General features: G+C 47.2%; 1 protein-coding gene across 1 annotated transcript in view; it reads right to left on the bottom strand.

The window, feature by feature from the left end:
- gfra2b (GDNF family receptor alpha 2b) overlaps positions 1-25,373 on the bottom strand; it is a 165,877-nt gene that overhangs the window by 138,816 nt on the left and 1,688 nt on the right. Inside the window, exon 2 of the mRNA XM_082542446.1 lies at positions 23,174-23,473. Coding sequence (XP_082398572.1) covers positions 23,174-23,473 — 300 coding nt within the window. The remainder of the gene's footprint in view (positions 1-23,173; positions 23,474-25,373) is intronic.

Below are 25,373 nucleotides of genomic sequence, written 5' to 3'. Positions count from 1 at the left end.
CCTTGGCAGAAAAACAGCCCCATAGCATGATGTTTCCACCCCCATGCTTCACAGTAGGTATGGTGTTCTTGGGATGCAACTCAGTATTCTTCTTCCTCCAAACACGACGAGTTGAGTTTATACCAAAAAGTTCTACTTTGGTTTCATCTGACCACATGACATTCTCCCAATCCTCTGCTGTATCATCCATGTGCTCTCTGGCAAACTTCAGACAGGCCTGGACATGCACTGGCTTCAGCAGCGGAACACGTCTGGCACTGCGGGATTTGATTCCCTGCCGTTGTAGTGTGTTACTGATGGTGACCTTTGTTACTTTGGTCCCAGCTCTCTGCAGGTCATTCACCAGGTCCCCCCGTGTGGTTCTGGGATCTTTGCTCACCGTTCTCATGATCATTTTGACCCCACGGGATGAGATCTTGCGTGGAGCCCCAGATCGAGGGAGATTATCAGTGGTCTTGTATGTCTTCCATTTTCTGATGATTGCTCCCACAGTTGATTTTTTCACACCAAGCTGCTTGCCTATTGTAGATTCACTCTTCCCAGTCTGCTGCAGGTCTACAATACTTTTCCTGGTGTCCTTCGAAAGCTCTTTGGTCTTGGCCATGGCGGAGTTTGGAGTCTGACTGTTTGAGGCTGTGGACAGGTGTCTTTTATACAGATGATGAGTTCAAACAGGTGCCATTCATACAGGTAACGAGTGGGGGACAGAAAAGCTTCTTACAGAAGACGTTACAGGTCTGTGAGAGCCAGAGATTTTCCTTGTTTGAGGTGACCAAATACTTATTTTCCACCCTAATTTACGAATAAATTCTTTACAAATTCTACCATGTGAATACATGGATTTTTTTTTTCACATTCTGTCTCTCACAGTTGAAGTGTACCTCTGGTGCAAATTACTGACCTCTGTCATCATTTTAAGTGGGGGAACTTGCACAATCGGTGGCTGAATAAATACTTTTTTGCCCCACTATAGGTAGATATCTTCAGCACTCAGGCTCACCCAAGCCCAAACTTCTCGTTGAGAAAGGGGTGTCAATTGCATTTAAGGACCAGATGATCCAATCCATAATTCCTCTTTTAGGTTTTAGAGAACAGACTGTGAGAGAATGTTCCAGGGAAAATACAAAAAAAACCACGAGACTAGACAAGGACATAAGCAGGGACGATAAGGGAGAGGAGGAAAAGTGCGTCCGCCTCCTCCGAGAGCCAAAGAAGAAACTGAACCATATATTGGGTGTGGGGGAGATTACCATTTTATGACTAAGGATGTTGTTAGAAACAGTTGGAAATCACGCACACAGAGAGACACACATTCTCACACACTCACTCAAACACAAACAGACACACATACACACACATTCTCATATGCATACACACACACACACATACACACACATTCTCACATGCATACACACACACACGTTCTTGCACATGCATATAGATGTTTACACATTCACACACGTAGTGCCTTGTCTTAGAACGATTTGGGGTTTTTACGGTGGGAGGTGCTTTTGCTGTGATGTGTATTGTGTGAACTGTTTTCCCAATAAAAGGCAGCAAGCGGAGGCCGGATATGGGGTCATTTTGTGCTAGGATTCGAAGTGCGTTCCTGAGATACCGACGAGGCCTCCCTTGCAAGTAAATCGATCGATCGCTGACTGTCTTGTTTTCTTCATGATGAATAAGTCTCTAGAATTAGCGGGACTTGTGGAAACACTGACCCAACATTTATTTGGTCCTTCCGAGCTGGAACCCAACACATCGCATCCACCGAGGAGAGGGAGATGACGCCGCCGTAGTCTGCTAGTAGCCAGCGTCTGGGACGCCTGACGAAAGCCCTGGTGCTTAACTTTGTCACCAGGCCGGACAGTTTGCGTCTGAACTCCCCTCGGGTTGGATGGCGATTGACGGGATCCAGAGAATTTTCCGATGAACGAAAACAACCCGAACAGTGAGTAGAAAAGGCCTTATACGTCACTGAGACTGCGCGTGCAGACGCGGGTCCGGGGGAGCGCTGGTTGCGCGGTTTCACGCAAACCTAAAACAATAGAGAGCGCCTACGTGACCGTGTGGTTAAACGCAGGTACATGAGTGCGCAAGCTGTGCGTGTAGACGCAAGCTACCTGGTTTCTCCACCAGTTTTTTTCTGTAATTTTTTTTAAGGAGGTCTGGCTTCTCCGCCAGTTTCAAGGAGGTCTGGCTTCTCCGCCAGTGTTTTTAATTTTTGTAAGGAGATTTAAGATGGTTTCTCCACCAGTTTTAAGGAGGTCTAAGCAGGTTTCTCCACCGAATAGAAGGAGAGTTAAAAACGTTTTTCTCTGCCGCTGAGGGCGTTGAGTGTTGGTTTTCTCCACCGAAAGGAGGTCAGAGCTCTTGTATGTGTCTATTTTGTGTGTGTGCGGGCCAGACGTGGTCTGCGTGAGTGTGGCTGATTGTTGTCTTGTAATGGAGAATAAACTGAGTAAGTCTCCCTTGAAAGAGGATGAAATACACTGTAAAGTATTTATTGGGCAGCACGTGGTGTGTAGACCGTTGAAGAATGAAGTGAAATTGTGTGCAAAACAAAAGTGAGGGTGAATGTGTCTGACGTCACAGTGTGTGTGAAAAGGTATCCAGCTGGGGCAGACGTGATACTGCAGGTCACCTGCCCAGTGGCCAAAGAAATAAAATATTTGTATGGATGAAATATGAATGATAACATGAAGAGTGTTTGGTGTTTCTCAGCCTGAAACAACTGCAATCCCACTTTCTTTTTTTTTAAGAAAGGAGGGTTAAAAAAAAACAGAGAGAGAAATGTGTGTTGTTTTAAGCAGTGATAAGAATAATGAAAACGTGATGAGAGGTACATAAAACACACACAAACAGAAAATGCATTAACCATACTAACCCTACATGCATATACACATACAATGAAACTCATGAAGACCAGACAGCATCTTCAGCATGAGATTCTGTTTGTCATCTTGTCCAAGTCACTAGTAAGATGAAAGTGATACATAGACTAGTGCAGACCTTCCCAAAGTGTGGGGCCCAGAGCCATTGCAGAGGGGGCACGGCATGAAAAGGGAAAAAAAAACAAAAAAAAACAACGCTGCTAGCATGGGGCGCCTACACAGACGGAAAGCAGGAGATGAAGCATTGCTGAATATGTTTTCAAACCAACTTCATTCTATGCCAAAGACTAGAAAATATGGTGAAGCATATCTTCCCTTTGGTTTCACCTGCACAAGTGCCAAGGTAGGTCTCCCCTGCAAAATTGGTTTTCCCTTAGTCGGGAGCACCGCTGGGCTCTTCAAATCACGGACAAACAGTATCCCACATTCTTGATTTTTAGTTCACAAACACTTGTTGTAATGACTAACTGACTACTCCTGACATTTTGGAGATGTTAGCTCTGTATACAGTAAAGTGCTCTCTCTCTCTCCTTTGCCGCTCTGCCTGGGCGGAGCTCACTGCGGTCTCCCGGTCCTGTCACTGTTATGTTGCCATTATGTCTCTACCATTTAAGGCTGGGACACAGACTTCTCGTCGCTGGATGATTGTGTGAGACACGTTAGTGATCCTCTCTAGCTCTCTAGAAGAGAACGAGTGCAAGAGAGTTTTCCCCTGGACCTTTCCCTTGGACCCTCAGAACCCTGGATTTCCCCCACTGTATATATTCTGCACTTGGTGTTTGTAAATAAACTCTGTGTTTGGAACTGACAACCCGCTCTGCGCTCAGCGAGTCCCTGCAACAGTTTGTGACAGAATCATCCAGCCACAAAAATGGACTCAGCAGATTCAGCGACCTCGACCCCCACTCTTGCCACATTGGCAGCGATGCTGGAGCGTCAGGAGCAAATGTTTATCCACATTCGAGGTGAGCTTGCAAACCTCACGCAGGCTGTGGCTCAGCAAACACCTCTGGCGGTGAATCCACCCGCCGCCGCACCCCCCACAGGAGACACCAGCACCAGTTGTAAGTGCCACACCACCAGCTCCTACACCTGTTCTATTAGACAGATTTCTCCCTACACCTAAAGCTTTTTCTGGAGAACTTGGTAAATGCACTGGTTTGCTCACTCAATGTTTCCTCCAGTTTTGTCTGCAGCCGCAAGTTTTTTCTAGTGATGGTGCTAAAATTGCTTATATTGACCAGTTACTCCAGTATCGCACACTGACCTGGGTGCAAGCAGTGCTTCACGCTACCCCTGAAATGTCCTTTTCTGACTTCCTTGATAAATTTTAAAATGTGTTTGACAAAAAGTCCACTGCAGCCGCCGCTGGCCAACGCTTACTCGCTCTCAAACAAGGTAAGCGGAGCATGGCCAATTTTTCTATGCTCTCTTCCACTTTGGCTGAGCAGATGAAATGGGGGGAAAAGCCACTCAAGAGTGCGTTACTGACTAACATTATTGATGAACTCAAAAATGAACTGATGCTTTGTGAATTGCCTTCCTCCCTAGTTGCTCTCATGACCCTGTGTATTCGAGTGGACAATCGAGTACGCGCGCACTGGAGTTCACACGCACCCTCCCGTTATGAACCTCTGGGGCTTCACGGAGCCTCCACAGCGGCTTGTGGGCTGCGTGAATCTGAGGCCAGTGAAGAGGAGTAGGAGCCCATGGAGCTGGGACGCTCACGGCTTTCGCCCGTGAAACGCCATGGAGCGCTACATCACGGAGTCGCTCGTGGCAGGCTTGATTCGCCCTTCCTCTTCACCTGTCACGGCCAAGTTTTTCTTTGTGGCTAAAAAGGATAAGTCTCTGCGGCCATGCATAGATTATCAGGTCCTGAACCAGATCACTGTGAAAAACAAATATCCTTTGCCGTTGCTTTCCTCTGCCTTTGAGCTGCTTCAAGGCATGACTGTTTTTAGCAAGCTGGATTTGCGCAATGCTTACCATCTAAGATAAGATAAGATAAGATAAGATAAAACTTTATTAATCCCTCGGGCGGGTTCCTCTGGGAAATTCGGTTTCCAAAAGCACAGCACCGACAGAAGTTACAGAGTTACAGAATATTATACACACACACACACACACACACACACACATATATAAATACAGAGACATATATAAATAAAATATACGAAGGGGATAAATAGAATAAATAGCAATAAAAATAAAAATACAAGTGAATTGCACATTTCAAGTATTGAGGTCTTTTGCACTGTTGACTATTAACAAAAGTATTGCACAAAAGTTATTGCACAGTGAAGTGAAGAGGCACTACAGCTTAGTTGTTCCCCCCTCCTTTGTCCTCCTGTTTCCCCTCCCTCTCCCCTCCAGAGAGAAGTTAAACAGTCTGATGGCGTGTGGGACAAAGGAGTTTTTAAGTCTGTTAGTTCTTGTCTTGGGGAGAAGCAACCTGTCACTGAACAGACTCTTCTGGTTGTTAATGGCCGTGTGCAGAGGATGCCCAGCATTGTTCATAATGTCCAGCAGTTTTTTAGTGTCCTTTTCTCTGCCACTGTCACCAGAGTGTCCAGCTTCATGCCGACCACAGAGCTAGCCTTCCTGATCGGTTTCTCCAGCCTGGATGAGTCCTTCTTTGCTGTGCTGCTCTCCCAGCACACCACAGCATAGAAAAGTACTCCAGCAACCACTGACTGGTAAAACATCCTCAGGAGCTTCCTGCAGACCTCCTGAGGAAGTACAGTCGGCTTTGGGCTTTTTTATACAGGTGCTCTGTGTTGCATGACCAGTCCAGTTTATTGTCCACCCACAGCCCGAGGTACTCCTCCCCCTCTATCTGAACCGGCAGTGGACCTTCTCTGGACCTCCCGAAGTCCACAACCAGTTCCTTAGTCTTTGAGGTGTTGAGTTGCAGGTGGTTTGTGTGACTCCATGCAACAAAGTTCCTCACCAGACTTCTGTACTCCTCTTCCTGATCATCCCAGATACACCCCATGATGGCTGTGTCATCTGCAAACTTCTGAATGTGGCATACTTCAGAGTTGTAGCAGAAGTCAGAGGTGTACAGGTGAAGAGAAGAGGGGACAGCACAGTTCCCTGTGGTGCTCCTGTGCTGCTGACCACAGTGTCAGACGTGATGTCCTTCAGCCTGACGTACTGTGGTCTGTCAGTGAGGTAGTCGGAGATCCAAGCCACCAGGCAGGGGTCCACCTCCATCCTGTTCAGTTTTTCCTGAAGCATACAGGGCCGGATGGTATTAAAGGCACTGGAAAAGTCAAGAAACAGGATCCTGACCGTGCCTTTTCCCCCATCCAGGTGTGAGTGGGCTCTATGCAGGAGGTATCTGGTGCGTATCAGGGAGGGGGATGAGTGGAAAACTGCATTCAACACCCACTTGAGCCACTTTGAATACCTCGTGATGCCTTTTGGTCTAACCAATGCTCCCGCAGTGTTCCAAGCCATGGTTAATGATGTGCTCTGTGACTTTGTCAATCGTTTTTGTGTACCTGGATGACATGCTTTCAAAGGTGCTTGTGGAGCACCAAGTTCACGTGAGGCAGGTCCTCAAATGCCTTCTGGAGAACCGGCTCTTTGTGAAGGGGGAGAAGTGCAAGTTCCACGTGACCTCGGTGGTTTTTCTGGGCTATGTCATCGAGAGGAGGAACTGAAGGACCGACCTTCCAAATCGTCGGCAGCTGCAACGTTTTTTGGGATTTGCAAACTTTTACAGGCAATTCATTCGTGATTTCAGTACAATCACTCTCCCACTCACTAAACTTACTTCTCCCAAAGTTTCTTTCCAGTGGGATTCTGCTGCGCAGCATGCCTTTACCCTGCTCAAGGAGAGGCTTTCTGCAGCGCCCATTCTCCGTCAACCGGACCTCACCCGGCAGTTTATTGTGGAGGTGGATGCATCGGACTCCGGAGTGGGAGCGGTCCTGTCCGAGCAGGAGGATGGCAAGCTCCACCCATGTGCCTTCTACTCTTGCCACCTCTCTCCCGCAGAATGTAATTATGACATCGGAGACTGGGAACTATTGGCCATCAAGCTCGCCCTGGAGGAGTGGAGGCACTGGTTGGAGGGAGCAGCGCAGCCATTCATCATGTGGACGGATCATAAGAACCTGGAGTACCTTCGTTCGGCCAGATGCCTCAACTCCCGGCAGGCCAGGTGGGCTTTGTTTTTTACCCGCTTTGATTTCACTATCACCTACAGGCCGGGGCCACGGAATATGAAGCCAGATGCCCTTTCCCGGCAGTTTGTCAGCACAGAGGAGGAATCGGACCCTGGACCCATCCTCCCGTCCGCCTGTGTTATTGGGGCAGTTTTATGGGAGATCGAGTCGCTCATCCAGGAGGCACAAGAATCTGAGCTGGACCCGGGAACCGGCCCGCCCGGCCGCCTCTTCATTCCTACATCTGTTCACCCTCAAGTTCTCCAGTGGGCTCACACCGCCCATTTCTCGTGCCACCCGGGGGTCCTCCGCACTGTATCCTTCCTCCGAAGCTACTTTTGGTGCCCCTGTATAACAAAGGATACCAGGGAATATGTGTCAGCCTGTTCTACGTGCGCCCAGAATCGTCCTCCCCCGGGCCTTCTTCAGCCTCTCCCCACACCGGCTCGCCCATGGTCACATATCTCCCTGGATTTCATCACTGGATTACCGCCCTCTTCAGGTAACACCGCAATACCATCTGCTCATGTCGACCATTTCTCCAAAGCCACTCATTTCGTCGCCCTTCTGAAACTTCCCACGGCCCTGGAGACAGCTCGGCTCCTCACCGCCCAGGTGTTCCGGCTCCACGGGATCCCCGAGGATGTCGTCTCGGACAGAGGGCCGCAGTTTACGTTCCTAGTGTGGAGGGAGTTCTGCTCCGCTCTGGGAGCAAAGGTCAGTCTCTCTTCCGGGTTTCACCTACAGAGTAATGGACAATCTGAGCAGGCTAACCAGGAGCTTGAGGCTGCCCTCCGCTGCGTCGCCTCCCATAACCAATTGACCTGGAGTGAACAGCTTCCGTGGATTGAATACGTGCATAACAGCCACACCTCCACTGCCACGGGCAAGTCTCCTTTTGAAGCATCCCTGGGATACCAACCGCCTTTGCTTCCTGCTATCGAAGGTGAGCACACCGTTCCTTCTGTGCAGGCTCACAGGCCGTAGGTGCCGCCGTGCGACTCGAGCCACCCTACTCCGCACTAAAGAACGGAACAAGGCGCTCGCTGACCACCGTCGGATGCCAGCCCCGGCGTATGCTGTGGGACAACAGGTATGGCTGTCTACTCGCTTTGTGCCACTATGGGTCGAATCTAAAAAACTGTCAACCCAGTTCATTGGCCCTTTTGCCATAGACGCCATTGTTAACCCTGTGTCTGTTCGCCTCAAGTTACCGCACAACATGCGCATTCATAACGTGTTTCATGTGTCCCAGGTCAAGCCGGTGCTCTCCAGCCCGTTGTGTCCCCGCAACCGTTTGTGACATATTTGACAGGAAAACAAGCATGTTTACTTTATCAGGTTTTGGCAGTGTGCGCAGGTGGTTAACAATAGGTGGTGTTGAAAGACCTGTTCTGAAGGTTTGCTTGTGGCTGGTATACGCAGATATTTCCGAACCATGTGTGACATCAATGGGAAAGATGGCGGCGCGTGAACAACGCGAGGCTCAGTGTCTCTCCAGAATCTGCTATTTAGCGGTTTTTTATCTACTTTTAACCGGATTATTCGTCCAGAATTGCTGTGCGTTGCTGACCTACAGCAGACAAGAGCTTCTGGACATCTGGACTCACAACTCCAACAGTTTTATCGCCGATCTCCGACTCATCCCAGAGATCTCCAGAACACCGGAGGCTGCCCACTCTCCCCGGCCGGGCGGAAGTGCACGCAGACGGCGCCGAGATCGTAAACAAAGGCGAGGTAGGCGCGGAGGGCTACGGGCTAAGCTAAAGCTAACACCACACCGGCTGCCTTTACCCAGTATTTTCCTCGCCAATGTCCGTTCTCTGGCAAACAAAATGGATGAGATACGGCTCTCCATCACTAACAACAGACGGATTATGGACTCAAATGTCATGTTTTTCACCGAAACATGGTTGAACAACAGCTGCCCGGACAATGCTATCGAGTTAGCAGGACGCCACACACACCGAGCCGACAGGCTAGCAGATGACTCCGGCAAGACCAGAGGTGGAGGTTTGTGCATTTATATTAACAATGCTTGGTGCATGAACTCCACTACTACTGAGAGTCACTGCTCACCTAATGCGGAGTTTTTAATGGTCAAATGCAGACCTTATTATCTCCCCAGAGAACTCACTTCGATCATACTCACTGCCGTGTATATCCCCCCCGACGCTAATGCTAGGTTGGCCATGAAAGAACTTTCTGCAGCCATTAACAAACACCAGAATAAACACCCCGAGGCTGCTTTTATTGTTGCTGGCGACTTCAACCACACCAACTTAAAGTCAGTCCTCCCCAGATTCCACCAACATGTCTCCTGCCACACCAGAGGAGACAAGACTTTAGACCATGTGTATTCCAACCTGGCTGGAGCCTACAAAGCCACACCCCTCCCCCACATTGGACAATCGGACCATCTCTCCCTGTTCCTTACACCTAGGTATTCACCACTCATCCAACGTGTGAAACCTGCTGTGAGGACAATTAAAGTGTGGCCAGAGGGGACAGAGGCAGTGCTCCAGGACAGATTTAAAAACACAGACTGGAATATGTTCACCCACACAGACCTGGACCAGTACGCCTCATCTGTACTGGATTACATCTCCGAAACCACAGACAGTGTCACCACCCAGAAACGGATCACCATGTACCCCAACCAGAAGCCTTGGATGAACCGGGATGTTCGTCTCCTCCTGAAGGCCCGCAACACTGCCTTTAGGTCAGGAGATGCACACGCCTACAGCACAGCCAGGGCTAATCTAAAGAAGGGCATCAAAAAAGCCAAACACCATTACAAAAAGAAGGTAGAAGAACACTTCTCCAACTCCAACCCCCGACGAATGTGGCAAGGATTCCAGACCATTACAGACTACAGGACCACCAAACCCTCCCCCGCATCCTCTGATGTCTCCTTCCTCAACGAGCTCAACAACTTTTATGCTCGTTTTGAGCGAGGGAACCCCACAACCACAACCAAAGCAGACATGACGCCAGACCACCAACCTCTGACTCTCTCCCCCACCGATGTAGGAGCGGTGCTGAGCAGGATCAATGTCCACAAGGCTGCAGGTCCTGATGGCATCCCCGGGCGTGTTCTCAGAGCGTGTTCTGGGGAGCTTGCAGGAGTGCTCACAGACATATTCAATCTGTCCTTGGCCCACGCTGTGGTACCGGCCTGCTTCAAATCCACCTCCATTGTCCCGATACCCAAAAACTCCAACCCATCTTGCCTCAATGACTACCGCCCAGTAGCACTCACCCCCATCATCACTAAGTGCTTAGAGCAGCTGGTCCTAGCACACTTCAAATCCTGTCTCCCCCCCACCCTGGACCCCCACCAATTCGCATACCGCCAGAACAGGAGCACAGAGGATGCAGTCTCCATCGCACTGCACTCTGTCCTCTCACACCTGGACAACAACAACACCTACGCCAGAATGCTGTTTATAGACTTCAGTTCAGCATTCAATACAATCCACCCCTCACAACTCATCAGGAAACTGACAGACCTGGGCATCAGTTCCCTCATCTGCAAATGGTTACTGGACTTCCTGACCAACCGCCCCCAACATGTCCGGCTGGATAACCACTGCTCATCTACCATCACAATGAACACCGGTGTACCACAAGGCTGTGTGATGAGCCCTTTCCTCTACTCCCTCTTCACCCACGACTGCAGACCTGCTGATGGTTCCAACACCATCATTAAGTTTGCAGATGACACCACGGTGATTGGCCTCATCAGTGACAACGATGAGGCCGCCTACAGGGAGGAGGTGGATCCTCTGGCTGAGTGGTGCGACACAAACAACCTGCTGCTTAACACCGAGAAGACCAAGGAGCTCATCGTGGACTACAGGAGGAATGCTGACCCACATCCACCCATCCACATTAAGGGGACGGCTGTGGAGCGTGTGAGCAGCTTCAAGTTCCTGGGAGTCCACATCTCCGAGGATCTCACCTGGACGACCAACTGCTCCAAGCTGGTCAAGAAGGCTCACCAGCGCCTCTTCTTCTTGAGGACTCTGAGGAAGAACCACCTGTCCTCAGACATCCTGGTGAACTTCTATCGTTGCACCATCGAGAGCATCCTGACCAACTGTATAACAGTCTGGTACGGGAACTGCTCTGCCTCGGACCGGAAGGCGTTGCAGAGGGTCGTGAAAACTGCCCAGCGCATCGCCGGAGCACCACTTCCTGCCATAAAAGACATCTACAGGAAGCGGTGTCTGAAAAGGGCTGGGAAAATCATCAAAGACCCCAGTCACCCATCACATGGACTCTTCACCCTCCTGCCCTCTGGGAGGCGCCACAGGAGCCTCCGGACTAAGACCACCAGGTACCGGAACAGCTTCTTCCCCACAGCTGTCAGACTCCTGAACTCTGCCTCCTGACAGCTGACCCACGTTAAACTCATGGACTGAACATACACACACACAATGGACAACTGTACCCTCAAACACACAATAATAACATGGAGTGAACCACCACTCACAACCACTAGCACTTTATATAGCCTCTGTAGAAACTATCTACACCCTCACTTATCTTAACTGCACTACTGTATAGCTCTGTGTAAATAATCATTCTGTACATTCAATAATCTTTAATCCTACAACTGTTTACAACTTGCATAGTTCCCATTTCTGTATAGCTGTATATCTCAGATTTCTGTAAAGTTATTTATTTCATATTCTGTATAGTTTTTCATATTTATATCCTGTTCATAGCTTGTACTCACTACAGCCTGTACATACTTAGTTATAGAATATTCACAACATACTTCATACCGTGTACATTATAACATACCATAATAGACCCATTTCTGTAATATACTTACATATCTATACTATTGCTAATATATATTGTAATATACCTATATCACTAAAGCACTTCTGGATGGATGCAAACTGCATTTCGTTGCCCTGTACCTGTGCATGTGCAATGACAATAAAGTTGAATTCTATTCTATTCTATTCTAAACATTTTTCATGCCTTTTCCACCAAGCCAGTGGATCGTCTTCTCCGTTTACGACCTCCTCGCTGAGATAACGGTTCATTTCTATCTGAGCCTTTTTCTCCAGTGTGCAATTTGGCAATTAGTTTGTCCAAACACAGAAATCAGTCCGTGCATGATTACATTGCTCCTCCCATCAAAAAGTCTGGACATGCGTGAATATATTGCCTATCGTCGGTTATTGGACTGACAATTGTCGCTTGGAAAATTTTTACATGTTGCCCAACCCTAGTGGGACCTGATGTAAACTTTTCGATACTTTAGCCCAGTGGTTCCCAAACATATTTTGTTAGACCCCCTTTGTATTACAAGAAAAATCTTCGCGCCCCCCCACCACCCAACCACACACACCCATATTTTGAGGTGTGAAATAACCTCCATCGTGGTTTATTTCACACCTCAAACATTTAGTAAACAATTAAGCAAATACAAGTAAACTGCAATAAATTACACGTAGAAATGAAATAAACTTCTAATTCTTTTACACTACGTCCACACCTACATGGTATTTTTGAAAATGCAGCTGATTCTATGCGTTTGGGCCTTTCGTCCACACGTAAACGGCGTTTTGAATAAACGAAAATGGCAATGTTTTAAAACTCAGTTTTTGCGTTACGTGTGGACGAGGAATACAGAGTTTGTCACGCAACGTCAAAGGTATGTGCCTTTTTTCACGCCACGCTGTGCGCCACGTTATTGTTTGCATGAGATTAATTTCTACAATGACAGATAGAGACAAAATACTGTTACTGTTAATCTTACTATCTTCAGTTTTTACACGCTTACAATTACACACACACAGTTACTGTCCCTCCATTTAGAAAGGCAGAGGCGTCACGGCGTCATTATTTTACGTGTAGTTGTTTTTTCGTTTGTAATAATATTCAACATTGCTATCAATAAATTTTTCAAAAATGCCTCTCTGTGCAAAATGGGTTTAAAAACATAAACAACTGTGGGATACTGTGATTTGGACAGGGAGAACAAATTGTGGCAGGATCAGCCTGATATTATTTGTATCCCACTGTAACTTTACTGTATAAAGAGCTAACATCTCCAAAATGTCAGGAGTAGTTATTTATTACAAGAAGTGTTTGTGAACTCCACGCAACATTGTAGAGGCGTGGAGATCAGGGGCAGTACCCCTGGACTGGCAGACCGGGTTGGTGGTCCCCATCTTTAAGAAGGGGGACCGGAGGGTGTGTTCCAACTACAGGGGGATCACACTCCTCAGCCTCCCTGGGAAAGTCTATGCCAGGGTGCTCGAAAGGAGAGTTCGTCCGCTAGTCGAACCTCGGATACTGGAGGAACACTGCTGTTTTCGTTCTGGTCGCGGAACACTGGACCAGCTCTTTATCCTCTCAAGGATACTTGAGGGTGCATGGGAGTTTGCCCAACCAGTCTATATGTGTTTTGTGGACTTGGAGAAGGCATTCGACCGTGTCCCTTGGGGTGTCCTGTGGGAGGTGCTGCGGGAGTATGGGGTGTCTGGCCCATTGCTACGGGCCATTCGATCCCTATACAACTGTTGCAAGAGCTTGGTTCGCATTGCCGACAATAAGTCGGACTCATTCCCGGTGGGTGATGGGCTCGGCCAGGGCTGCCCTTTGTCACCGATTCTGTTCATAATTTTTATGGACAGGATTTCTAGGCACAGCCAAGTGGCGGAGGGCTTTCACTTCGGTGGCCTCAGAATCTCATTTCTGCTTTTCGCAGATGATGTGGTTCTGTTGGCTTCATCAGGTGATGGCCTCCAGCTCGCACTGGAACGGTTCGCACCGAGTGTGAAGCAGCGGGAATGAGGATTAGCACCTCCAAATCTGAGGCCATGGTTCTCAGCCGGAAAACGGTGGAGTGCCCACTCCGGGTCGGGGATGAGTTCCTGCCCCAAGTGGAGGAGTTCAAGTATCTCGGCGTCTTGTTCGCGAGTGATGGGAGAAGGGAGCCAGAGATCAACAGACGGATTGGTGCGGCGGCTGCAGTGATGCGGACGCTGCACCAGTCCGTCGTGGTGAAGAGGGAGCTGAGTGTAAAAGCGAAGCTCTCAATTTACCGGTCGATCTAGGTCCCTACCCTCACCTATGGCCACGAGCTGTGGGTAGTGACCGAAAGAACGAGATCGCGGATACAAGCGGCGAAAATGAGCTTCCTCCGAAGGGTGGCTGGCCTCTCCCTTAGAGATAGGGTGAGAGGTTCGGCCATCCGGGAGGGGCTCAGAGTAGATCCGCTGCTCTTCCACATCGAAAGGAGCCAGCTGAGGTGGTTCGGGCAAGGATGCCTCCTGGGCACCTCCCGGGGTTGGTGTTCCGGGCATGTCCCACCGGGAGTAGGCCCCGGGGCAGACCCAGGACACGCTGGAGAGATTATATCTCTCGGCTGGCCTGGGAACGCCTTGGTGTTCCCCCGGATAAGCTGGAGGAGGTGGCTGGGGAGAGGGAGGTCTGGGCCTCTCTGCTTAGGCTGCTGCCCCCGCGACCCGGCCTCGGATAAAGCGGATGAAGATGAATGGATGGATGGATGGATGGTGTTTGTGAACTAAAAATAAAAAATGTGGGATACTGTTTGTCTGTGATTTGGAGAGCCCAGCGCGTGCTTCCAATGCAGGGAAAACTAATTGAATTGCAGAGACCTAACTTGGCACTTGTGCAGGTGAAGCCAAAGGGAAGATATGCTTCATCATATTTTCTAGTCTTTGGATTGGAAGGAGGTTGGTTTGGAAACATATTTGGCGATGCTTCATCTCCTGCTTTGCGTTTGTGTGGGAGCCTCGTCAAAAATCTGTTCATTATGCTAGCAGTGTCCAAGCATTCTTTTTTTTTTTCTCTTTTCATACCGCGCCCCCCCTGCAATAGCTCTGCGCCTCCCCAGGAGGCGGGCCCCACACCTTGGGAACCTCTGCTTTGGCCAATCCGGTTCAAGCTACTACCAATGAGCAGGACATTATTCTGGGTCAAGCAAAGGTCTGCAGGAAAGAAATCTGTGAACGTCTGGTCCAAGGCAAAAGTGCCATGAGACCCATGAGGGAAGCAAACAAAATAAAATGATGGAGCTCAGACGTGTGTTGTTTTGCAAAGAACTAACCTCCCTGTGTTTTACAGAAAAAAGTAGCTAAGGCCATTTTTCTCTCTGTTCTGGATTATGGCGATATGATTTATGGGCATGCCTCTGCAGCTGCTCTTAAGGCCCTCGATGCTGTTTATCATTCTGCCCTTGGGCCCCGGCTTACAGTCATCATCACTGCATCTCAGATGGAAAAGCTGAATGGTGTTTTCTGTTTAAAGACGTGATGATTGTTTACCATTCTATATTACCTTTATGCTAGAACAACTGCGGGTCCACTCACTGGTGCCCACCAAGAGGATGCTCTTGTAGCTCTCAGAGAATTAAATAACATTTCACCTTCTAGTCATACCTGACTACCTGAAATAATCCTACTCAGAAATCTGATACCATCAGGCCTCCATAGACTAATGCTTTACACGTTCACCTGACAAGCAAGAGCTCACAGATGGATTTGTGACCCCACCCCCCAAACCCATTCCTGGTAATGGGATTAGCTTTGCCATGGTTTTGTAATGTGTGCAACTATAGCTATGTCTTGCGAACAGATGTGTGTTGCAAGCCAAGTGATGAAATCCTCAATCATCAGTCCACCTTAAGTCCGTGTAAATAAAATAAAGAAATATATTACCGTATTTTCACGACCATAAGGCGCACTGTGCTAAAAGGCGCAGTCTCAGTTATGTGTGCCCTTACTGTATTTAACACACACATAAGGCGCACTGGACCATAGGGCGCATACAAGTACCGTATGCGTATTTAAAAATAAAGCGGGAGCAAACCTGAATTCGGTACCTTATGCCGGTAATCGTCATCATCAACAACACACAAGCATACAAGTGTGCGTATTTAAAAATAAAGCAGGAGCAAAACAAAGTTTGGTACTCACATTTTTATCATCAATCAAACCCATCGAAGTCCTCATCCTCTGTGTCTGAATTGAACAGCTGCGCTAAATCTCCATCAAACATGCCAGGTTCACTGTCTTCACCGTCAGAGTCACTTTCCGTGCCGTGCGGCTCCTCGGAAACAATGCCGGCTTTTGCGAAAGCTCGAACAACAGTGCCAGCAGACATGTTAGCCCAAGCATCTACAATCCATTGGCAAATTGTGGCGTAACTCGCCCAGCGCTGCCTTCCACTCTTAGTGAAACTGTGGTCTCCACCGGTCATCCATCGCTCCCAGGCCGCTCGCAGCCTTACTTTGAACGGGCGGTTCACACCGATGTCCAGCGGTTGGAGTTCCTTTGTCAGGCCTCCCGGAATGACAGCAAGCTCACAGTTCATTTGCTTCACAAGTTTTTTCACATCGGCTGTGAGATGGGCACGCATAGAGTCACAGATCAACAGCGATGGTGATGCGTGGAAAAAACCACCTGGTCTCCTTACATACACCTCCCTCAGCCAGTCTTTCATCATTTCCTCATCCATCCAGCCCTTTTCATTTGCCTTAATGATGATTTCTGCTGGAAACTTCTCTTTAGGCAAAGTCTTTCGCTTAAAAATCACCATAGGCGGCAGTTTCTGTCCATTAGCATGGCAGCCAAGCACAACAGTAAAAGAAGACTTTTCATACCCCGTTGTGCGTATCGCTACCGTGCTGGTCCCCTTCTTCTCCACAGTGTGACTCACCGGGATGTCAAAAGTGAGCGGGACCTCGTCCATGTTTGTGATGTGGCTGGACTGGATGTTTTTGTCGCCGATGTGTTTGCTGCAGTAGGAGCGGAAGATGGCCAGCTTTTCCTTATAATCCGCTGGAAGTTGCTGCGCTACCGTAGTCCTGGTCCGGATGGAAAAATGGCACCGTTTCATAAAAAGTGAAAGTGAAACTGCTTTTAGCCGAATGGTGACCGTCGAAACGCTTCTCCCGCTCGCTCTTTGCTCGATGATCCACCGCTCGAGTCTTTCCTCCAACTCGAGCCACCTCGCCTTATGTCCGCGGAAACTCAGCTGCGTCTTCTTGACCTGCCGGACCTTGTTTTCCAGCTTCCTCCATTTGCGAACCATCGATTCGTTAATCTTAAATTCTCTCGCCGCTGCTCGATTTCCATGTTCCTCCGCGTAGCTGATGGCCTTCAGTTTAAACTGTGCTTCGTAAGCGTGTCTCTTTGCCATTTTCAGGGTTGTTAAAACAACGATGTCCTGCATAATGCACATACCTGTTCTTTTATACAGGTATGTGCGATTGTCCCGGTATATACGATCAACGCCCACACTTCACCCTTTATTAACGTTCTCATGGTGTTCTCTACTACGTCCTCCTTACAACACATAGGGCGCACCGCGCTATAGGGCGCGCCGCACTTTTTGAAGAAAATCTAAGACTTTTAAGTGCGCCTTATGGTCGTGAAAATACGGTAACAAAATGACAGGCAAAATGTTAAATCAACAGATGATGCAGGTCTTTCCACAGGTGAGTCATGGTGACATCACAGTCGTCATCATCATAGCTACTGTGGTAATAGATTTATTCAGCATCTCTAACCATATCCAGGTTTTTATTCTGTGCCTCACTTTCTGATAATTTGTAAGTTTCCTTCTCCTATTAAGGTGCTTCCACTCACCTCCTTCACATTCACAGTGAACATAATAACAGGTGGGAGGAAACCTCTGAGAGTCTCTGTCACCCCACTTTGTTCCTCCTGGGTGAGTGTTTCTTCTGCAGCCCTCAAAGAACGAATAATGAAAAGAATGCCAGAGGAAAAGCTTTCAGGAAAGACTCCAGTCCTCCATCTCTGGACTCGGCACTCTCCACCCACAACCAATTTTCTGTCCCTCAGCTCATTACTCATTTCCACCCTTCCCTTCAACACCTTCCCGGCAGCTCTCGGAGGATCTGCCGGGCAGAGACACTCACTGGAGAGTCTGCAAAGTGAAACCTGGATGCTGCCGTCAATCACAGCTCTCCTAATTAAGCCACAGGCTGCTGATTTACTCAAGTGACTCACAAAGACCATATTTAAGACTAAGTGAAAGACTCTGTATCAGACTATAAAAGCAGCGTCACGCAGGAGTGAACTACGTGTAATTAGCAATTTAAACACATTTCCAGAGCGTGCTGGTATTTCAGAGACCATTTCACTTCTGACTCTTTTCTCTTTCTGTGCTCTGAACAAAAGGATCGACAAAATATTTGCAAGAAAAGAAACGATTACTGGCTGTTGCTGGAATGCAGGTGGGCACATTACAGAAACCAAAACCAGAGTGAGGCAACAAACTAAACCATAAACCCTCAGAAACACAATGACAAGTAAAGATTTCATCACATATTAAAGACTACATTCAGGAGTGAAGACGCACTTCAGAGGATGTGACAGCATTATTTCTGAAAGTTAGCATCACACAGTGACAGAGTCTTCGCCCATCTACATGAACTTTAATAACTTCTCCCCAACCTCTCATTTCCAAAACAAAAGACATTTCGTTGTGTGTTAGTTTCAAGGTTTATTTTTTATTAGCAGCCAAAAATCCAATAATCTGACAGGACTAATCCTGATTAGGTTGGAATTTACTGATGATTATTTAGGCCAGAATAACACATAAAGACTTGGCTAAAATCTTTAGACTGGATTAAACATGTAAGAATGAAAATCAGACTAAAGACCAAGTTTGAGACCGAGAACTAATTTTAACATGAATCAGATTAAAAACCTAAGAGTAGATTAAAGATCTCAAACTGGATGTCTGCTGCACACTTTAGTTTCACTCCTGTGTTTGTAGATTTTCTGTGTGTGTGTGATGTAACAGTCATTGTAAAATTTGTATTATTATTATTATTACTATCATTATTATCATTATTTCTTAGTGACATTTTTGTTGTTGTTGTTGTTGTTGTTGTTCTTATTATTATTATTATTATCATTATGTAGTTAAAGACTGGCTCCTCTGATGACCACAGCTCTGAGTTTTGAACCTGTCTCCTAAATCAACCTCTCCAGGCACATAAACACAGGCTGAACCTCGTACTGGGAGAAACTTCGGAGTCTTTTCAGTCTCACCTGTTCTTCCTCCTGACTTCTATTATAAGTTTTAAGCTGAAAAGCCAACACATCCCCTCCTGCCCGTCATGCATGAACGAGACAAACAGTGCAAGAGAAAATCTTTTGTTCAGTGTCACATGAAAGAAAAATATAGCTGGAAGCCAGAACTACAGGAGCACAATTTCTATAAACCCATCAGAAGCAGGATGTAATTAAGCGAGCAGCAGATGAACTTTCCTGTGAGAAACCTTTTAAAGCTTCTTTGTAGTCACGCTGACGTTCCTAGCAATCTGCACAAACTGCTGCCATGTTCAAATCATTTTTAAGATTCATGACTCAAGGCTGCGCGCCACATCAAGCCATTTACCTGCACCCTTGAAATCCTGCTCATTAGCTGAAAGTGCACAAACACTGTTTGAGTTTTTAACTTTGAGTTGTCACCTTGTTCAAGGTTTGGAGAGGACTGTAGTCTCTGATGCGACAGCTTTGTAGCACTGATCATCATCCCTCATACCCACTAAAAAAACATAACTATTGATTCAATTCAATTTTATTTTCAATTTTATATATAGCACCAATAAAATAGTCACCTCAAGGTGTTTTAATACTGTAAGGTAAAGACCCTACAGGATTACAGAAAAATCCCAACAATCACATGACCCCATGTGAGGAAGTACTTTGGCAACAACATGAAGGAAAAACTCCCTTTTGACAGGAAGAAACGCGTTAATGCAGCGTTAACATGGTCATCACGATTAAAAATTTTAACGCGCTCAACCCATCTGGAGCGCAGAATGAACAAACTTTTGGACAAACTGCCCGATATGCATTGACAGAGACATTTCAGGGATTTTGACTCAGTAGGGTCGGATTAACAATTAACCCTCCAGATGGGTTAATTGTTAATCGCGTTAGTTAGCACTGACAGCACTAAAAAAATATAAAGTCGCCATTTTGGGATTTCTTTGGCTCTAAACCAGATGAAAGAGGTAAACCTAAGGATGTAACCAAAGCGTTGTGTCACTTGTCCAGACGTATAGTGCGAGCAAAGTACTCAAACGCGACTAATTTGCATGAGCATGTACGTGTCCACCATCCGGCTGAGTATGCGGCGATCACTAGCTTCTGCAGCTCCATCAACAAGCATTTGGGCGCACTCTGAGGAGGGTGCATTTGCTCACAGATGAAAGAGGGTGCTGTTAAAACAGCGCTATTTTTTTTTTCTGTTGACTGCTTCTATTAGCTCCATCATTATTAGCAAACTTACTGATGGGCAAATAAATCTCCCCTGTAAAAACGATAGTCAATATATTCGTCCAATCGCCCAACCCTAATTCATCCAGGTGTCCATCATCAGGCTAAGTAACCAGGTAATCCTCAAACATCTCACCAAACCTGGACACCCATCTTCAGTACCTCCCCAAGAGGCTTCCAGCTCTTCTGAAAGAGGATGGCAACTTCTGCCAAATACTTTCAAGTCATTCAGATGCACAGTCGCCTCTACTGAGGCTCTGTGTTGGAAGCTTGATGGTTTCTGAACTCTGCAAGCTTTACCTTTAAGTGTGAAGTCATGGCTCCTGTTTCTTTTTCCTCTGCTTTTGTGCAAGCTGGGCCCAGTTGAGGACTGACTTTCAGTTCCACCTCCTCTCAGGGTCCAAACTGGACATATTCTGTGACAGCTAGCATTGTAATTTTCACGCTCAGGTCCTGTCTTTGAATAAACACAGTGTTTCTGGTCATCAGCCTCTAGCAGGGCTGGAGGATTGATCAGATTATAATTTGGCTTTTAGAGATGATGAAAACAAGGCAAGCTCATTTAATTTTGTCCAATAAACCAAACACTCCCGTTGCCCCTCCCTAAAAGTCATTCACTGTTGGTTTAGCTTGAGCTAAAAGTCACTAAAAGAGAGATTTTAGTGAACAAGATCAGTGCAGAGGAAATAATAAAGGTTTGGAAGATCATTAAGAACTGCACATGACTCTGTCTCTGGATCTCAAAGCGTTTCTCACTGGTCCACCTTCAGCTGTGTGCGACCAAGATGTTTGATCGCCAGGTTAAGATGCTTTAATGCAAAAAGACTCTGAAACACACTGCAGAGCTCAGACACATAAACACAGCACGAAGGAAAGCCGTGTGAGCACGTGCAGTGTTAGTGGGTATAGATATTTGTTCTGCTGCGTGTCAGACAGCATGTTTGTGTTTCTGTACATTACAACTTTGTCAGGCTTAAACACACGGCCTGTGTGTCTCCGCACAGCATTGTGTGTGTGTGTGATGTGGAGACTTTGCTAGCTTTGCTGGCACTACAGAGACATCCTCAATGGAAAGGAGAACAAAGACAAAGGCTCTTAATGAGCTCTGCCACTGCCGAGACCTAAACTAGGCCAGCCAACGGGCTGTGTGCACGTGTGTGTGTGTGTGGCAGTGGGATGTGAACGAGCCACGGGCGTTATCCAGGTGACTGAGAACGCAGCAGCTCTGCAGCGAGCGAGCGTTTCATGTGAGCGGCTCGTTTGTTGTGCTAAAATTCCCAAAGAAGCATCTCGGAAAGCCGTCAGAGGCTCGTCTGTCGGCGCACCGCTGGAGCGCTCGCGATGGACACTTTAAAAGGATTAAAATCATTTTTAGGTTCCTCTGCAGAAAACCAAACAGCTAAACAAACACGCCGCCCTCCCTTTGTAAAATCACAAAGTCAGAGCTGACAAAGTTTGGAACACAGCCCCGGGTGAACCTCAGCGTTGCTGCAGGTTTATTTGGACTGAGAGTTTTTGGGTTTTGCAGATTTCAGTGAAACATGGCAGAGGAAGGGACGCCTGACACCCACAGCCATCACACTGATGGCTGTGGGGGTCTGTAGGCAGCCTGGGGTACAGTGCTCTGCTGTATGAACTGTGTGTCATATACACCTGACCTGGATGTGATGAAGTCACATGTCGAATACATGCTGTGAAGCTATGCTACAGCTAACTGTCTGTTATTATAGAAACTAAATGGTAGTAAAGCATCTTTACTCTGAGCCTTTACACGAGATTTACCGATAGATAAAATCAACACTCTTTGACTTCATGTATTTACAGCTAACTACCATCTGGATTTTAAAAATCATTAACTGAGTCCAGTCTGGGGGTCCATAAACACCAATCCCACTTTTGTCAACAGCCCAGCTCACACTCCACCCAACCCCAGGCCCTCTGGGGCGGTGGGCTCACTGAGCAGCAGATCCATGTTATTCAGTAGGTGTCCAACCAAGCCTCATGGACCCAAAACCAGGCGCTCGATAGATGGTGGGATGGTTATCAATATCGGCCCTAAAACTCCAGCATCAATAATGAAATAATAGTTTGGTGAAATAAGAGTAATCTTAAAAAAATAGCACAAATATGAGTCGATCTGAACCAGCAGCTGGCCCAGGTTAAAGGTCACCCACTAATCAACATGATTGCAGCAATTTTGTCAAACAATCAGTAATAACTCCCTCAAACCTGACTGCACAGACACGATCCCATTGTCATTAGATTCAGGGTGGCTCGTGCTGCTGAGAATTTCACTACATCTACTGTCCATCACACATAAACAGCCAGAAAAACAACTCTGCCCAGGATGCAGAACCTGCAGAGATTGAGGGATCAGTGATGCTTCCCTGACAATCCAGAGGAGCATGAAGAATCCAGCCAATTCAAATTATACTGATGAAAAACAGCAGGGCTCGCACTGCAGACACAGTGTAACTCATCCATTCCCCATTCCTGTCAAATCTCTTCATACTCTGGTGATGATGTCTGAGCGTCTCCTGAATAAACACACTTCCTGTCACATCAGACTTCAGGCTGCTCCCCTGCACTCTCTCACGTCTTTAGCTGCTGTTTGCAAGTGCTCACTGAGTAAAACTTTCTCTACTTTCTGTCTGCGCTTCAGGCCAACAGACAACCTCAGCGTGTGAAGAGAAGACCTGACATAAAAACACCAGCAAGCTGCTGTGCTCCATCGGCGGCAGCAGGAGGCTTTATTAGCTCTGGACAGGGCCCAGCATGGGAGGCTTACCCTCAGTCAGGCCCATGTGGATGCTCCAGTAGTTCTGCAGGCACTGCAGCTCCTTCTTCATGCCTCTCTTGCAGCGGCAGTCGTAGAGCGGCGAGTCCTGCAGCACCTCCAGCGCCCCCTGGCACTCCTTGGAGGCCAGCATGGCGCTGCGCTCCTTGTCCCCGCCCGACAGGCACTGGCGCATGATCCGGTAACGCGAGCTGCACTGGCTGTTCTGGTTGCACAGCTCGGAGGCTCGGACACAGTCTAGAGGTTCCCTCCAGCCGGGGGTGCCGAGCTCCGAGTCACAAACGCACACATCTGCAGGAAAACAGGGAGAAGGCGGGAGTTAGACACAGAGGTGTTAGCTTCACTCACTTCCTGTTTACTTTTGTGATCATTTTATCTATTTGCAGTCATTTTGTGTCTCATTAGAGTCACCGTGTGTCTCTGCTCTGCTTTTTGTTAAATTTTTGTGTGTGCGTATGGTCTTTTTAAATATTTTTCCAATATTTTTGTCTCTTTGTAGTTTTTGGCACCTGTTTACTGTCACTTATTGCTTCTTTGTGATCTTTTTCCACCTCTTTAACATAGCAAACTAATCAGTTCAAACAGAGCTCGTTTAAAACTAAATGTAAAAATATTAATGGGGCTGTTGGTCAGATAAATGTGCGTCTCTGCAGACTCAGGCAGGCTTTTCCTCTGGTGCAGGTGGAGGTGTGTCTGTATGCTATGCCTCAGTTTCTCAGCTGTAACTCAGGATTGCAGATTGAAGGCTCAGTGATGGATCTCGGATCGAGATGAGGTGATCTCCTGATAAGAAGCTGAGGATAAAGCCAGCACGTGTTCATAGAGCATCATATCATATATGTCTTCCTGTTGTAGGTTATTGTTGTTCCAGCGGCCGTTAGCTGTGACAGAAACATATGAAACTGAAATAGGAAACATTAGAAGGCATTGCGCGGATGTCCTCAAGAAAATATCCCACACTAATCCGGTTCGACATCTCCTCCAGGGCGCACAGACTCAGCTCCATCTGTGTCGAGCGTGGCCTTTGTCAGGCAGTTCAACAGCTTCCGTCCAGCAGAGACAATAGCATGCGGGTGAATCCAATTAAGCGAGCATCACAGGGACCAGATAAATGAATGTTTACCTGTCGGCAGCCGCAGATAGCAGGTGTGTGCATTTCGTGGGATTTCGAGGGTTTTCAGAAACAGGAAGTGTGTGTGTGAGCTGCTGGAGTCATTATTTTAGAGACATAACATGCTGAACGCCAACAAACAACACGATCTAACGGTTAACCGGCACAAAACCAGGCAGGAGGGTAAAAGTAAACTATTACATTACATGCCGCTGACATTTCACAGTCCCAAAAATTACCTATGATAACCAGAAGCATAATCATATAATAATTCTGTGAATGAATATAAAGGCTGTGTTATAGAGAGGAAACACGATGTGGAACAAACACACATTCAGATCTTTGTCCTTCAGTGCGCAAAGCACCATAGTCCTTCTTCGAAATTAAAAATGTAAAGCGCTGTAGTTCTCCTTCAAAATAAAAGTGCAAAGAGCTGCGGTTCTTCAAAATAAAAGTGCAAAGAGCTGTAGTTCTCCTTCAAAGTAAAAGTGAAAGTGCTGCAGCATGCTCCTCCTTCCATTTTCCTCGTCCCTGGTACAGCTCCTGAAACCTCACATGTGGACCAGAAGCTGGGGATCATGGCTTTCACAGTGAGTAATCCAGACTATGAATGGTTGACCTCATGCTGTGGACAGATCATCTCACCCATTCTCTCGGCTGAAGTTTGATTCGTTTGGCATCTTCTTTGTGCCTTCTGCCCATTGAGGGACCTCAAAGTGAACTTTCATTTAGGAAGATTTTCACCCTTATCCTCCATCTTCTCTGTGTTCATATGAGCCTAACCACAGCTCTGCAGGTAACGACTGATATACCTCAACCTGCCCTCCAAATATTGCTGCTGTTCAGTTTTTTCTTTCTGTCTAAAGTTCTAGCAGGGAAATCCTTCAGTGAGAACATCTGGAGAACATCTTTGGACCATTTCTAACTGTCAGATGTGTTTCAGAGCTTCCTGATTCTGGGATTTGAAGAAGACAATCAGGTGCTTGAGCTGAACTTGTTTTTGTCCTTGCAGATGTTTGAGCTCTCATCTGAAAGGCTTTACAGTTCAGAAAGCTGACGGCCGTCCCAGAGTTTGAGGTG

The sequence above is a fragment of the Aulonocara stuartgranti genome (genome assembly GCF_965226115.1).
Source record: "Aulonocara stuartgranti genome assembly, chromosome: 7".
Lineage (NCBI taxonomy): Eukaryota > Metazoa > Chordata > Actinopteri > Cichliformes > Cichlidae > Aulonocara > Aulonocara stuartgranti.
This window is presented reverse-complemented; position numbering and strand designations above follow the sequence as displayed.